The 16819-nt window shown below is 45.1% G+C and overlaps 1 protein-coding gene across 6 annotated transcripts in view; it reads right to left on the reverse strand.

Annotated features, from left to right (window-relative positions):
- LOC146189964 (uncharacterized) overlaps nt 1-16819 on the reverse strand; it is a 76144-nt gene that overhangs the window by 27053 nt on the left and 32272 nt on the right. For all 6 annotated transcript variants that reach the window (XM_084604686.1, XM_084604684.1, XM_084604685.1 and 3 more), the window contains 4 exons: nt 15396-15506; nt 12440-12620; nt 9093-9187; nt 4630-4909 (listed from right to left, as the gene is read on the reverse strand). In XM_084604686.1, the coding sequence (XP_084460812.1) occupies nt 4630-4909; nt 9093-9187; nt 12440-12620; nt 15396-15506 (667 nt within the window). The remainder of the gene's footprint in view (nt 1-4629; nt 4910-9092; nt 9188-12439; nt 12621-15395; nt 15507-16819) is intronic.

The following is a 16819-nucleotide window of genomic DNA, read 5'->3' on the forward strand; positions in this document are numbered from 1 at the left end:
ATCACATTGCATGATTAACTATCATGCGAATACGCTTTTTTGGTGGCTGTAGGGTTGAAACTATGGCTGTGGCTACGGCTGTGGAGCTAGCTAAACGTGCAAAGCCAGTTGCAAAGCCAGCCATGGCTTCAGCTGGCTAGAAGCCTATCTAGTTAGCCAATCCAGTTCATCACTTCTAGTCGCACAGTTATGAAGGGCAGTTCTCAAGATGGAAATGTGCAACAAAAACTGCCGCTTTCGTTCACTAAAGTGATCAATATGAACATGGGAGAAAAAGGATGGTGCCAAGGAACATGGTTACAAAATTGAAATGTGCACGGCACTGAATTTCATTATTTTCCTAGAGCTATTTTCCTCATCTTTAAGTCAATCTTGATGAAATTGCATGAATATGGTCAGTTCTTCAAGCCGATTTTAAATATGCAACATTTTTCCTTCTATGTCAGCTAGGTCTACATATAGTCAATATTAATCAATCACTAACTAATACCTCCGTTAGAAAATATTGGCAGGGTAATAATTCATTTTTAATGCACAGCCGCATAGTAGAATGATGAAAGTGTGCAATGATTGAAGCAGTTTTTTTACTTTACCTCTATTAGCAATTTTACAGCGCTTGGAATATCATCACTCCAGTTGAGACCATTATGCTTCAATCAACTTTGAAACACAAAAACTTTTTGAAGGTTAATTGAAGAATACTACTTTGATCTTTGCACTCATCACACTTTCAGCTTCCTGTAGCAAAACAAAGTATGTTTCTAACTCTTCTAGATGCAGAGATATCGATGAACTAAAACAGCCAGGTGACCAAAATTTGCAGTTTGAGAAAAGGAGAAAAAACAAACTAGGTATAATTTATTCAAAATTTCAAAAAGATATACAGCCGTGCCTCGTTAATATGGACACTTCGGCTTCCGCAAGAAACTGTCCATAAAGCAAGTCATCTGTAATAACGAATCAGGATTTTTTCTAAAAAAACACAAACAAAAAAAACTCTAAGAATAAGGTCTGCTTTAGAGCATAATGTAGGCCAGCAAAGCTGGCATTAGGAGCCACAAAACATTATTCTAGTCACCGTTATGCTTCAAATGCGAAGTATTGTGATGCAGTTGCATATTGTTCTCGATGTCATTTCATTAATGCATTACTTGACTTCTACTTTTCATCTTCCACGAACCCCTGCTATGTATCAGCATTCAGTCTTCAGTCAGCTGAAAGTTGCTGAATTCATGTTTCTACAAGGTGCAATCTGCTGTCAGTTTTGTTCAAGTGAATTCATGCAATACAAAAAATCGTGACGTGCATCAACTGCGCAAACTTCGCAGTGTAAAATATGAAGCCACAAGTGAAGAGGGCAATCAATCAGTCATTGGCACTATGTTCATGTGGTGCCTGTCAACAAGATCTACAAGAAAAAGTATCTTTGAAGCAGTGTAACGATTTGGTTTTCATGACTGTCCATATTAACGTATTGCGCTGTGCCGTACCCATACGCTTCTGCACGTGATTTATGCAGCCCTCTTTTTGTGTTTTGATAAAGCCGTATAGAGCAAAGTCGTCCAATGCAAGAAATGTGCGGCCATCGCCATCAGAAAGCACAGTAGTATACCTAAGGCTGTGTTTTTACCATGACCTTTAAAACAGAATAAGTTAAGCCCAGCTTGGACTTCCATTTGACCGGATTTTTTGTCCGTGTTTTTTTTTCTTGGCACACGTGGCTGTCTTTCCACTCCTTATAGGACGGGTCGTCGTTTTTCGGCCCTCGCTCGCACCCGGCACAGAAGTTGCTCAAAACAGCATAGTCCAATACAGGCCCAGTAAAAAGTTCAATTAAGGGGAGATGCACGTCGAAAAAGCGAGTTTTTCGCGACATTTTTCAATTTTCGGTTTTTTACTGCAAAATTATCTTTGGGCATTCAGCTACAATCCCCCCAAAAATCAAGGAAAAATTCGAACGCGAAGTTAACAAAAATCCATTTTATTGAGCCAAGGTGACTCGAGAAACTGCAATTGTTCGCGCACATCGTCAACTTTCGCGCGTCTGCCTCTCGAGAACGCGGGAGCGCCCGCCATTGCCGTCTGCTTGGAGAGGAAGAGTAAGCCTTCTTCTCTCCGACAGCATCTCCTGCAGTTTCGTATTTTTGTATTTTTTATTTTTGTATTTTGTGAATAAATTTCATGTGCTTGTGTCATGTTTTTCAAGAATGCAGATGTTTCAAACTTTCAGATGCGTTTTTCTCCAATTCTAATTTTCAGCATTTTTTACATTTTGTGCACAAACTTTCAAGTGCGTAGAATTCTCAGATTTGGATAAAATTTTGCACACAGCTTCTTCAAAGTATGCAGAATGGGCATATCTATCTGGATTGTCAATATCTCTTCTACATTTTTTGGCAAAAATTCAAAATGTTGACTAGCAGCACCCAGAATGTACATTTTTGATGTTAGTGAATTTTTTTGCAAATACAGGATATTGTAATCAAATTTCAAGTAGTTTTGCTCATACTACTGAACCTAAGATGCAAAATGAGCTATTGCAAGCTACTTTAAACATAAATTTAATCCTCAAAAAAGTGTGCACAAAAAGCCCTATATTTTACTTTTGAAGACTCTATTACACAAAAACTATGCATGCTACATAAAAACTAAGACCATATTTGGAATCTGCATTAAAATCCTTATCAATGATATAAGTTTCATAATCATAGGTTGAATATTAAGAAAAAAGTATCTTCGAGGAGCATCTCCCCTTAATGCAACGACACCAATGTGGGACGATGAAAGAACCATAGTCATCAATTAACCATCAAATGGCACTAAAATATTTCTGGGATTGTCTAAGTTCAGCTTGTGCAGCTGCCAAACAGAACTTTCGCCGTCCTTCATGACTGCTTTGGCTGCACATGTCGCGGAGGGCGTCAGCTTGTGTTTTAGATAGCTCTGCCATGTTTCTGTGTGCAGGCCAAGACGTGAAATGCTCATAGCCGCAAGCACATCATTCAGTGCGATTTGCCTATTCCCCGTAGTTTGCATAGCTCGTGCAGCAAGAATGTTCACAGCAAACGAATTTATCTTTTGGCTGCCTTGCATGCGCGGTGAACTCCATCCTGACGAATGGTCTCCGCAGTTTGTGCACACCAAAGACAATTTCACCGCTAGACCGTAATCACGATCACCTCTTGAAACATGCACATCCGCACCACACACTTCGCACTTTGTGGTACCCAACACTTCATTGAGGGACTTCAAATTCATAATACTGATGGTACTCTCGTCAGTACAGCAACGGTATGTACCGTCAGTGGGACGGGCGCCACAGCTGTCGATGAGGCCCACTTTTCTCTTGGTCGCTGCGGTTATCTCCAGTTCCTGTACCATTTCTTCAGCTTTCTTCTGGTTTTCAACCATATCCCAAGGCTGCAGCATCGTTGTGTTTCAGCGGACGCGTTCGCTCGGCGCCAATGCCGTCGTACTCGGTAGGCCTACTTCAACTGCGGGGACGTCTTCACTCGCTGCTGGCTTCTGCACATCCTCGGAGCTTTCGGGTGACACTGGACGCTTTCGGAAGTTGTCACCGCGCACTTTTTCTTTTTGCCAAATTTGTTGCATGAGCAAAATTTTTTGAGAGGCATGGTTTCGCAACGATCACACCTTCCAACAAAATGGCATCCCTGGCTCGGCTGTCGCCGGGCCAAGCAGACGACGCGTGGCAGAATCTGTCAATCGGATGCCTTGATTGCAGTCACGTGCGCTCGGCAGCTAATCAGACCTTTTTTTATTTCTTGCGGTTGTTTTTCTCAGTGGTGAGTGAGGGAAGGCGAGCAGCAGCGGCGGGAAATTGAAGCCCAGAGCACGCTCTATCCAACGAGCCCAACATGGCTGAGATCGGTACGGTAGAACAGCGGTTCCGTGCAATGAAAAATATGCCGTTTTTCTGTCTGCTACAGCGCAAAATCTCGCTCATGCAACAATCTAAATTAAGTATTATGCTGAAAGTACTGACTTTTGGAAAAAGAGAACTGCTGAACTTAAATATTAATAGCCACAGATTCCAAAAATGGCATTATCAGAAAATAGATTTTTTTGGCCACTATTTGGTGCGAAAGACCCGTGTTACCCTTAAAGAAGAGTTTGCACTGCAAGGGTGGAAGCAGGATCGAGCATTTCGGTGCAGCTCGAGGAAGAGTAAGAAAGATGCTTTGAAGTAGCTTGGGAGCAATGAATTGGAGATCTTTAGAGCATTGAAATTATGTTTTGCAGGATTTTGTCTAGGGTCAAACACTTTTCACAATTCCAATTTTCTATTCTCGACATGAAAAAAATTAAAACCTTAATTTCATTCCTTTTCATTCAACAATCAATGCTTTGCAGACTATGCACACGTCTGATGAGACAGGAGAAAGGCCAAAACATGTACAGACGCTTAAATTTGGTAGTAAAATACAATGGCAGCCGATTTGGAGCAGTTTTGGAGCAAAATTGTGTTGCGGAGCAGGACGGGGGCAGGGAAAGCAGAACGGAGCAAATGGAGGTGCACTTCCACCCCTGTCTCTAGATATGCCCAAGAGAAGACAGCAGAGAAAGTTGACGGCAAACTGGGCAATCCCTTCGGCGCGCAACACTCACTGGCAAATCCGCCCTGAGGTGAGGCCATACGCAGCAGGATAGTCTGCATGGGCTGGGGCGATGCGCCGGGCGGCAGGCGCGCTGGGCCCACTTCCCTCGGGGTGACCACCATCCCAGGAGGCAGGCTGGGCACCAGGTAGGTGAGCCGCGGGGCCCCCAGGGGCGAGTTGAGACGAACCGCACCCCCCGCCTGCGACATTGTCCCCGTCACAGGTGTCAGCACCACTGAAGTGCCTGAGATGTTCACCCGCGTGGGGCCTTGACTCGATGACGGTGGCATCTGCGTCAAAGCAAGAAGACAAACTTGTTTTCAACGTGAAACATTCACGAGGAAGTCGTAATGCTCTTCCAATGTGAAATACCATATATTGCCGCGTAAAGGTCGACCTTTCTTTTTTAGATGTCCTTCCAAAAGTTGGGAGGTCGACTTATAATTGGGGTCGACGTATATGCAGAGTCTTTAAGTCGGCTTATACAGTAAAAGCTCGTTAATTCGAACTTCACGGGACCGGGAAAAAAGTTCGAATTATCCGATGTTCGAATGGCCTCGAAAAAACTGACCAAAACCATTTGTATTACGGTAAATGTACCCTATTTAGTCGCATAACGAACTCGCTCCAACTCGCTTGCATAATGAACCAACCCAGCCCTGTTCGTGCCTATGAATCTGAAAAAAAAAAATAATAATAATAAATGCGTCAGTCGTTAGCGTGTGGTCCCTCCGGAGCCGTCACGGTCCACAACACATTTCTTGGCAGTGCGCCAAGATGCTGGGCAGTGATAACGGCGTGTTTATCTTTTGACTTTAGCTCCCGCAGGGGGGAGGAAAGCGAGCTTGGCAAAGTGCCAGCGCTTGCCCGGTTGTGCAAGCCTCCTTTTCAGTAGGCTCCGCTCATGCTGGGATGGGCGGCGCCTACATCGCGGCTGACTGGCGTGCTTCCGTTGACGACTGATGGGTGGAAGGATAGATGGCTATCGCAAAAAAAAAAAAAAAGTTTAACCCATAGTGCCCGTCCCAGATCATAGAGCCTTTTATGGGCGTTGGCTGGAACCGCGCCGACAGTACTCATTCCTATTTCCAAATTAACAGGGTTGGAATTAACGAGTATTTAGTTGCGAGCTACGAAAGTTGCGCAGAAGAGAGAGCAGGCAGCCGCCGCTGCGCGGCCATGCACTGACCTTGCCGCGGCCGCCATCCCCTCCCTCCAACGCTGCCGGCCAGCCGCCACGCCAGTCATGGTGCCATTTAAGTTTTACCCACTCTTCCATAGTTTTACCTGGTTCCATCTTCTGTCCCCGTTTTGGACGTGCGCAGCCTCTAATTATGCCTACCGATCGCGGAGATGTTTCTTTACTTTTTTTTTTTTTTGCCGTGTGATGTGCGCCAAGCCGCCCAGACGCGGCGGCGCGTAGTTCGAATTATCCGTAGCCGAACCGACTCGCGTTCGAATTAACGGGCATTTTTATACACAGGTCTCTATGGAGCTTGGCCGGACCAAGTAGTGTAGTTCGAATTATCCGAAAATTCGAATTATCGAGGTTCGAATTAATGAGCTTTCACTGTATGCGGAGTCAAAAGTAATTTCGACCGAGTCGCGGATCATATCACGCCCCGTGCGCTCGTAATTTTATAAAAGTTGTCAGACACAATGCATAAGTGGACCTACTTTAAAAAAACCTAGAATTTAATTGAGATATGCACCAAAGATTTGCTTTATTACGATAGCAGCTTGTTACCGACAAACCGTGGGCATTCCACGAAAAGAACGGCCAAAGGCAGGCGGGCTGGCAATGTTTGATACAAATGGGACAGCTACAAATCTAATCCAATCTAAAACGACCACACGTGACCAGTCACATGAGCCGAGAAGCCTTTTCGCGTGTTGTGCAACGTTGTGCGCCTTTCGCCATTTCTTCTCGTCACACCGCCTGGACTCTAGCAGACGTGACAGCTAACAGCGGTGTATGTGGTTCATGTCACTCGACGGACGCCTTGCAAGATGCCACCGCAACCTCGGCAACAGTACAGCGCTTTTCAAGCGGCAAGTCATCCTGTCCGCCGAGTCGGAAAACACCGTCGAAGCAGGGCGGAAGTTCAACGTCTCAGAAAAGTGCGTGAAAGGCTGGAGAAAACAAAGAAGTAAGCTTTTTGCGTGTGCTGCTACACGCCGTTCCTTTCGCGAGCCGAAGTCCGGACAATACCCTGCCGTTGAGGAGGCTGTTCGAGATTGAGTTCACGACCAGAGAAGCAAGAGCCTGAGTGTTTGCTACAATGACATTGAAACAAAGGCACGCGCTGTCACGGAGGAGATGTGCATCCGGCGTACCAAGTTTAAGGGGGGACGCGGGCTTTGAAAGTCGAAAAATCGCGAAAAAGTCGGCTTTTCAAAAAGTACATATCTCGGCTGTATATGTTATAAACTACCTTTCCTATAATTATAAACGCCTAATTCATCGTGGAACTGCTTTAAATTAAATATACAACTGGGCGCGGCAGCCCCAGAGTCGCGAGCGAACGGCAAAAGTACGCTCACTTCGCGCGCGCGCCATTTCTCTGCCACTGAACTGAGCGCCGCCATCTTGGTCTTGTTTTGTTTGTGAATGCTTGCCCTTTTCCATATTGCCTTCGCCGGCGGCGTCCGCGGCATTGCAGAAGCGTGGCTCGCTTGTGATTGGGGGCCTCACAGGGATTGTTGAGCTTCCCGCGTCTCGAATTCAAGCTGTGATTGGACAAAGCGCGCGCTCCGTGAGAACGCGGGGGATCGCGCGACTGCTATTGGCTGCTGCGCGCGCTGACGCGGTGGCCCCTCCCCGGCGCGTCGTCTGCTCCGGCTGCCTACTGAGCTGGCGTTCTTTGTGCGCTCGCTGAATCGCTTCACGTTTCACCAGTTTGAGATCGCGGTGATCATCACTCGTTACGAATTCTGGTGGCGTGTTTTGAACGGTTATGTGCACTTTGTGGATTATTGCACGGTCGGCCACGATGCGCGTTAAGAAGTTCAAAACACTGCATACGTCGTCGTTCTGTGAATGCCGTCCGAATCGCGAAGTTAGCGAAAAGCTTTGCCAACGGCCGCAGAGACGCTTCTATTAGTGCTGCTTCTGCTACATCACTACTAGACCGACTGCGCTGCCACTTCCAACTGCGTATCTTTCGCGTCAACGTAAGGAGCCGGCGTTTGAAGCGTGCCTGCTGTACCGACCATATCAACCTCGGCGATCTCGGCCTCCCGTATCGCGTCTGTCATCGCAAGCGATAACGCGTCGTCAGCGTCGTCCGCTGTTCGCATGAAAATGCACTTTCTGAGGGAATCGGGGAGGTGGAGGCACAACATGCTGCAGTGAAAAACAAACTTTAGACTTGAAAATGCTGTTTTAAACTTCAAGGGCCATTTTCTCAGAATGAATTTTTTTCATGGTATGGTTGCTTATTCCCGCAGTATTTCTGGAACCGCTAATCGGATTCCCACCTGGCTTTTTTTATTGTGTGCCTGAATAAATTTCCGAGGGCAAGACAAGCTCATTTTTTCAAATTATTGAGTCTGAAATTTATAATAAACAATCAAAATTAGGCTAATGCAAGTCCAATTAGTGGCACTAACCACAATGCACTGCTAAAATTTTTCAGCAGGGAAATTTAAAAAAAGGGCTCTGTCTTGCCCTGTGGTATTTATTCAGGAACCTTCATAATGAATTTCATAGTGCCAACACATTTTGCAAGTTCACCAGGCATGGAACAAGGAACCCATGTGAACCATTCTGATATGCTTCTCTAACTTGAGTACCAATGTGCGCAGCTCCATGAAACTTTGCAGTTATTCAAATGGCTGTGCCATGAGTCTACCCTGAAAATTTCATTCAATTATCTCAAGAAACAACAAAGTTGGTATTCAAAGGTAGCCTCCCCCCTTAAAGTGTCTAAGAAGTGGGTGATGAATTTCATGAAGAGGAACGGCCTAAGCCTGAGGCAATGAACAACTGTATGCCAACGGTTGCCCGAAGCCTACGAAGAAAAACGGAGCGCCTTTCTGCGCTATGTGAATGACCTGCGGGCAACACATTCATTCCTGCTTGGTCAAATAGGCAACGGGACTCCAGTCTGGTTTGATATGCCTAGCAATAGGACTGTGTCCGCAAAAGGGGAGCGCGAGGCCCGCCTGCTGACAACGAGCAACATGCACAACCGTTTCACGGTCATGTTATGCTGTACGGCAGAAGGGCACAAGTTACCGCCATTCCTTCTGTACAGGGTCTGCAAAAAAGATGTACAAGGTCTACCGCAGTGGTCTCAAGCGACGGGCCACCGTGACAGAACCACTACTGCCAAAGGTCGTGAATTCCAAAAAAAAATTAATTAATTAAAATTTTTGAGCAGAAACACCATGCAGGCAGTAAAGCACAGCTAACTCAACCTGAGTAACGGGGAAAAAGAAAGAGAGAGAGATGCAGCGGCTGCCACACACCTGCACGAGCGACGTTGGTGCAGCGCTTAATACTGGGATGCCCGAGGTTGGGACTGTGATCTTCTGTATTGCATTGGCCACTGAAACCCCCGACACTGCAGAGCAAAAAAAGAAAACGGTAAGCGTTTTACGAACAGTCAAACACTACCTGCTCATGTGCACACTGGTCCCTGAGACTAAGAGGGACAGGATACTGGCCAAAATACATAGTGAGGTCACGGTGATCTTGACGTAGAGGTGCGCTAACAAAATACTAAAGATACAAGCGCAAAATAGCGACTACAATTCATTTTCATCTTCATCAACACCAATGAAAATGAGATAAAGAACAAAGAAAACAATAACGAAGCCAAAAGAAAAAAAAACGCCGAAGCATATTTCTATGCAGATAGAAGCCCTTTTCGCAGTCAACGCAGCAACTAAAGGATCATTCATGTAACCAATTTCATTTTCGATCAAAGCCATAGAAAAAAAAAACTCCCATGTCTCTCATGAGGGACCTGTTACTGGACTGCAGCAAGACCAGATGTTCTCTTAAGGATTCGCATTATACCTTGAGCAGTGCCCTGCCAGGATGCCAATTCCGGCTTGCAAAACACATACTACTCCAACCCCTCATTCATACACTTTCTCGTGAATGAGCATTTCATATATTATATATATATATATATATATATATATATATATATATATATATATATATATATATATATAGACACAGTCGCCAACAGATCTTTCGGACTGAAAAAGCATCCTGAAAACCAGGCAATCCGGAAAAACATCGCTTTATTTACAGAGCGGCTTTCAAAACTGGTCAATATGTTTCCGTGTGAATCTCCTCATTCTCTCCAGCGTTGCGAGGAAAAACCGCACAAAGGTCGAAGTGACGCAATGTTCTAATAGAGAGAGGCACGGGACACCAGCAAACATTTGGGTGGAGCCTCGCTGCTCCTGCGTGACACTATAGGTGTCTAGCGCTGCCCACGAGGCACCGCGAAAACAGTGCTAAAAAGCGCCCTGTAGGCGTATGCTGGACAGTACAAATCCTCGTCTGCATCCAAATGCATGCAGTAGGTATGGATCCACCACTTTCACTTGTATATGTTCAAATTACAAAGAATTTAAGGCACCGAAATAGCATGGGCCATGAAAGCAAGAGTTTTAGGTGCAGCCGTACCATAGCGCCACCAATCGCAGCCCCTCCATCGGCAGTGGCGCCCTTAGTGGAAGATTTTACCCTTAACCAAACTTTAGCAAGAGTTTCATGACCATTAGGAGTATTGAAGGACTCTGTTTAAACATTGCCCTTAACTAATAATCCAAGTGCAGAGCTCGATCTTTAGAGACATGTTAATGATGTCACACCTAGTTAAAGGTGTGAAACCAAGAACATCCTAAATGTAAATACCGTCGAACCTCGATATAACGAACCTCAATGTAACAAATTTTTTTTTATTTCCCAATCTCTGCCCCATTGAAAACCAATGTATTTTCTTTGCGATTTAACAAAGTAATTTTATGCCGCACTCTCGATTTAACGAAGTCCTTGCGCATCGCATGCATGTACCAGCAGCCACAGTGACACTTGGATGAAAACTAAAACTTCAGCCCTGACACAATGCATTTGAAACCTGCCCTTTTGCATACCAATTTTGCCAGCAATCTGGAATCTGCGAGCAAAACAAAATGATGACAGGAGCATGCACCGCGCCATCCATCGCGTGTATACAAAACACACGATGCGGAAGTTTTAGTACGCATCATGCCATAATGTCACTGGCCAATCGGAACGACAAAGAGCTAACCAGAAATACCGTATTTACTCACATAATGAACCCACTTTTTTTTTTCCCCTAAGAAAAATCGACACAAGTTTGAAGGGAGGGTACAATACGCGGGAAAAGTTTACACTCTTTCTTTCTCCTTTTTTATGAGTCCTCTATCCCAATCATCAAAGAAATCACTTAGTCAACTGCGATCATGACGCCGGCTTTCAGCATCGTTCGCTTCAAAAGAGGCTTGCTGCTATCACACGTTCCAATGATTTTGTGGTAGCGGATGGCGCCTACCCCAATCACTGCATGATAAAGCGAACATACTGAAAACCAAGCTTGCAAAACGGGACCAGCCGAGCAAGCCACTGCAGGCACTCCTCTAAAGGCCGCTGGCACTCTGCCAAGTTCGTCCCCCCCTCCACTTTCACCCAATAACTAGGGCTAATGCCAAGAGACACACCTTGATGTTCTCGCTAGCAGCACCTTGGCGCATTGACAAGAGATACACTGGACTGCGACAGTGCGAAACGGAAAGGCGCGTAACGACTAGCATATTTTTTTTTCCAAGTTCTCAGTGCCAAAAGTGAGAGTAGGGGTCTTATGCAAGTAAATATGGCATGCATACGTGAAGCCTAAACAAAAGATTGCCGTGCTCAAAGTAGCAGCACCAGCGTGGGCCAATGCGGACATAGAGTAATCTATAAAGTTCACTATAATACAATAGCGTCCCCGTTAAAGTCCCTAGATCAGCTGATCTAGACACTGGTTTCAATTTGCAAACGTTGGATGACATGATGATGATTATAATAATGCTGTGGCTTCCCTATTTGCGCCAGGTGGGCACAAAAATGTACCCTAGCCGTTATTTGAAAGAAAAGATCTGGAGGTAGAAAAAAAAAGGAGGCAAGGAGAATAACGATAGGAGAACTAGGAGGAAGAAATGAGGGGAGAGCAGGATAAAGGAACACTGTCGGAACAGGTCACTGAGAGTTCTGCGGGACAGCCTGATGATGATATCAGTGACATCTGACACCGGCTTGAGTACTAGGCACTGCGCTTACTCTTCGCGCCCGATTATTATCACTCATTATGTGCTCCTGATATACAAAATAACATCCTTTGCCCTTGTTAGTGCTACTATTGCTAGAATTTCTTGCTTATTTCATGAATTCACAATTTACAAGTTCCCAGCAGTGTTTCACGAACCTGTTACCTCATTTGGGCAGCTAAAACATAGCAACCTCGACGCAACAATATTTGAGATTTAACGAAAATTTCAGCTGCAAGTAGGACTTCATTACATCGAGGTTAGATTGTACCATCAGCTCTTAACTACCTTGGGTTCTGAAAGGGAAGAACTTCAGCATAATTGAAACAAGGTGAGCCTTTATCAAAACATGGTGCTCAGTGGACCTGCATATTCATTGGGACTAACAGGAGGTTCGAATTAAGAGACCTTGAGTAATAATTCAAGTTAAATTTAGTATTGCACAAGTGAGAACAGTACAATGCAATGCCTTTCACTTTTATCATCAACTTAAGGACACAACACAGTACTGAGACGTCACTCACCCGAGATGACCTTTCCCTGAGCGTTTCCTCCCTCCTCTTCCTGAGTGAGGTCAATGAACTTGACCGCAGTCGGAGAAGCAGTGCCAGCTACACCCGGCGGCGGCAGCACAGCGACAGTCCGGATGGGAGTGCCAGCCATGGGCGTACTCGCCGAGCTGGTCGCGATGGTGACCGCTTTCGCCTGAGGAGAAAAAATGCGACAACAGACGCCGCCATCACGCAACTCGGACCAAAGCTCGATAGTCTTCTGGTGTGGGCTAGGGAAGAAAGTTTTCAGAGTTTGAGTCTAATCTTTTATACATGAATGGTAGGGGCTGAGGCAGGTGTATGTTTTGGGGTTTCAGGGAACACAAAGCACCACAGCCCAGACAACCACTGATATCCATATCATGCCCACAAATAATCACAATGTCCGACATCACTTGCGGATATTCTAGCGACGTCCAAGCGATTTTTGATGGTCAAACAGCAGTAAAAAGATAATCACAAGATATCGTTGTGAAGAAGTTTTCTTTTTTTCTGCAATGCCTGCATCCACGTGTAGCTTTATCCAAGATTCTGCTGTTTTTGTTCTAATTTCGAGGGGCCGTATCTACTGCACATTACAAAAGAGCGCAACAAATGAACATATTCCCACGTGGTTATCCATCATACCATATCCTTTATGCCCCGAGGTAATGAGCATAGCAAAAAAAAAAAAGAAACATGCACCTGGAAGTCTAGCTGTTTCGCGATTGTCCTATATCACAGAGTTCTGCATTGCTATTTCTGGAGTGTTTAATTGTACTGGTTGTTTTAGCTTTTTCTGGAGCAGTTATGTCACCAATTTTTTACTACATCTATTTTACTCAGTTTGTAGTTTGTACTTACACTGTGTACAGAAGTAGCCGAACTATTGTCAGTGTAGCCAAATTATGACAAACATGACAAAAAAATAGGCCGCTGCCATTGCCATCTTAATTTTTAAAGCATGCTGGGTGTAATGCCGCAACCAAAGCTGTTGCGTAATAAATACACAAAACAGTAAAGTATTTGAGCAAGCGTAGCACTAAATAATTATTTTAACTTTTTGTGCTTTGAGTTATTAAACTCATAAGTTGAATTTAATGCGTAATTTAGGGGCATGTGCTGTAAATGTGGGACCACTACAGCGTGCACCGTGGCGGCCTGTATTTCGTCCATTGACATGTCAGAGGCAAGTGCTCGTTTCCCGATTTTGGACTTTGTATGCATTTCTCACCATGCCGAAAATGAAACACAAATCGTGGGCAGTTCGTGCTGGTAGAATAGCTCACAAGGCATTTTTACTGCTTGAAGATGGCGGGAATGCGACAGAGTAGCGCAAGCCGCCAACGAGAGTTCGTTTGAAAACGTGTGATCGCGGCGCATCGCCAAGTTGCAAATCTGCTTTTGTTCAGCGTTCAGAGCAGCAATCCAATGCACACAGTGCCGATCTAAGCCTTCCAACCAGTTCTGGGTAGTTAATGCCACGCATGAAACGCAAGAGGCGTGGAACTTGTTAGTCATGTTTGTTATAGTTAGCTTCCGATCAATGTTCTACGCACGATGTGCGCTGTGCAGCAAATCGGAAACTGCTCTATGCGATATGCGGCTGCCGCTGCAGTGGTGCCGCTCCATGGCCACCTTACTAAACGCTCCACCACTTGGCTCAGCTATCTTCAAATACGACAATTTTTGTTCGTTTTTTTTTTTTTTTTTACACACAACAGAGGGTGCGGTTTGTCGACATGTGAAAAGAGAGTATGCGACAGCGGACGCAGTAAACACTGTTGTCAAAACTACTGAACTACTACTAGTTCACTTTAGTGAAAACGCTGGCGCGCGGTCTTTCAGGCAAGGAGAACGTGATGGAAGGGACGGATTGTTTCGGCTGCTTCTTTTATTAGTATTATTTTTATTATTTAGCAAACTTCCTCTAGCTGTTTTTCGGGAATCAGTCATTACTTTAAAAATGCTCCATGGTTTAATCAGTTTGTACGTTTTCCTATTTTCACAGCTCACTGCAAGTAGTGAATGAAGCAAATGGATCAAACAAAGGAACCAAGCAAAAGAACTAAAGAAAATTTTAGCTTGTCACTTCGAGTTTTTCATATATGCATCAAGCAACCGCTTACATTCGATGGGGTGTTCATCGTGCATACATATTTAATGTCCAGAACATTTATTCTGGGCATCGATGAAACTGAGAACAGATATTAGTAAGCATTGCAAGAAAACTTAAATATGTTCTGAAGGTGTTGACAGGATATCCTCGTCATTTTAGTGGATCTCCCTGGGACATTCTGTGGATTTCCATTCTAAAAAAAATGCGTGTCCAGATGATGTCCAGTGGACATCATGTGGGCATTTATGCACATCATATGGACATCGGATATCTTCAGGGCAATATTAAGTGGAAGTCTAGAAGATACCACCTGGTTGTCTAGGAGGCAACCCAAGTGCTCTGCAGAAAAGCTTTGAAAAGGAGCAGTAGCATTTACCAATTAGTACCTGCCTAAAGGACAATGGCACAGTTACAAAAGGAAGTCAGAGTGTCTTCTAACAAATTTTGAAGTTGCAAAAAATAATTCGCCCTAGTTAAGGGCATTAGTATATATTGTAAGAAAAAGCTGGAAACGCACATAGTTGGGAATTATCACACCAGAGTGCAAGAGCGTTTTGATTTTCTAGCAAAGACGGTCGCTCTTGCCGGCCTCACAAAGCTTATCACGAAGACTACACACACTCCTAAAGGTAGTACCATGTTTTTCACTCGCTCTTCGAACAAAGTTTAGCTAAAATTTAGAGTTTCACTTCAAAACACTCTCCGCAAATTAACAGTTTAAACCACCATGCAAAAGGAGAGCCACCCCACATCCAGGCAGCATGCAACAAGGGCCACCCCCATGCAGTGGAAGAAAAAAAATTACAGAAACAAAAACAAAAAACAACGCACCACTTGGTTTGGCGATGAAGTTAGGTTGGCCGTGTTGGTTATAAGCTGCATCGGCACTGGCCCCGAGGTTGGCGTGGAAGGCGCCGAAGACACCGAAGGGGCACTCTGCAACTGCAATGTCAACTGTCCATCAGTGGACCTCAGAGATGCCAAGGAGCGAATCTCAAGATGCATCGGGTCTTGACAATCCTGTGCAACGCCCCTCTCGCGACTAAGACCGCGGCAGCATCGGAGAGTGACACAGCCCTCTTGACTGCCACAACAATATTGGTGAATTCCAATTGCAGACGCAGAGTGGTCAACACGCTCCGAGACAAAATGCCTGAATCCGGCAAGCATGTGTTCCGACTCCGCGTTTGAAACATTCGTGCCCCGGCCGGTGCAAAAAGGTGGCCCTCGCGAACTGACGGAGGAAAACTCATTCCTTGCGCTTGCCTAGCTGCGCTTCATGTATGCGTGTCATCTGTTTCTAAACCTGTAATGGATCTACGTTGCTCTTGCTGCTTCTTGAGACAGTGCTGATATCAACAATCTGCGCGATTACTTCGTTCATGTTCACAAATCTGAATGTGAACAAACACGGTAAGAGTTCTTCGGCACGTTTTTTTGAATAAAACAGAAGTCGCGGTGCACTGTTTCCATGCCCCAAAGCTGAGCAGTAACTGAATCGCATAAAGAATATTTTGTTTTGTTTTTTAGTCGATATTTTTTGCCTCAGGGCATCAGTAGGGTATGAGATGAAGGATGAATAAATGATTAAATGAATGAAAAAAGGTTGGCTAATTTTATGAAGAATTTTCGCACATGGTTTTGCCCTCACTGTCCAAGCTGAAGCTGCTCTCACTCTCCAAGAAAGAGCGTCAATTCACGACAGGAATTTGCATCCATAATGACAGCAAGTACTGGTCGTCTGCTACAAAGCACAGAGGGCGGAGCCGGCGCGGAGACAAGCTGCTGGAAATGGAGAAAGCCACTGAAGGATACGTCACACAAACGTCCGGCCTGCTCCATCGATTTTGGCGGAGCAGCCTTGACTAGCGACCATGGCTCGACAATTGCTGCCAATCTGCGTTTGGAATGCAGCTGCTCCAAAATGAGCAGAAAACATTGCTCTGGAAGTACTCCAGCTCTGCGATTGGAATTCACCCTATGACCTTCAAGCCTTCCTGCTTCTCTCACCGGATTGACTTTGGCAGCCACTTCAGAATGCAACACCAGGTTCTAACTGGTGAGCAGCCATTGGGCTTTTTTTTTCCCCCTCTGTTCCACTAACTACCCTGAGGCACAGAAAAGGATATCCTCCCATAGAGCAACCTGCCGCCTAACTATTAGCTACTGCACCCCAATGTTCCCCTACAGTTTTCTTCCGTGGCTGTGTGTGGAAGTGTTCCACAAGCGTTTACTGCTCTCTCTTCCGTGGGGAC

This window comes from Amblyomma maculatum, chromosome 5 (genome assembly GCF_055883805.1).
Source record: "Amblyomma maculatum isolate TAMU_Amacu chromosome 5, ASM5588380v1, whole genome shotgun sequence".
NCBI classification, from domain to species: domain Eukaryota; kingdom Metazoa; phylum Arthropoda; class Arachnida; order Ixodida; family Ixodidae; genus Amblyomma; species Amblyomma maculatum.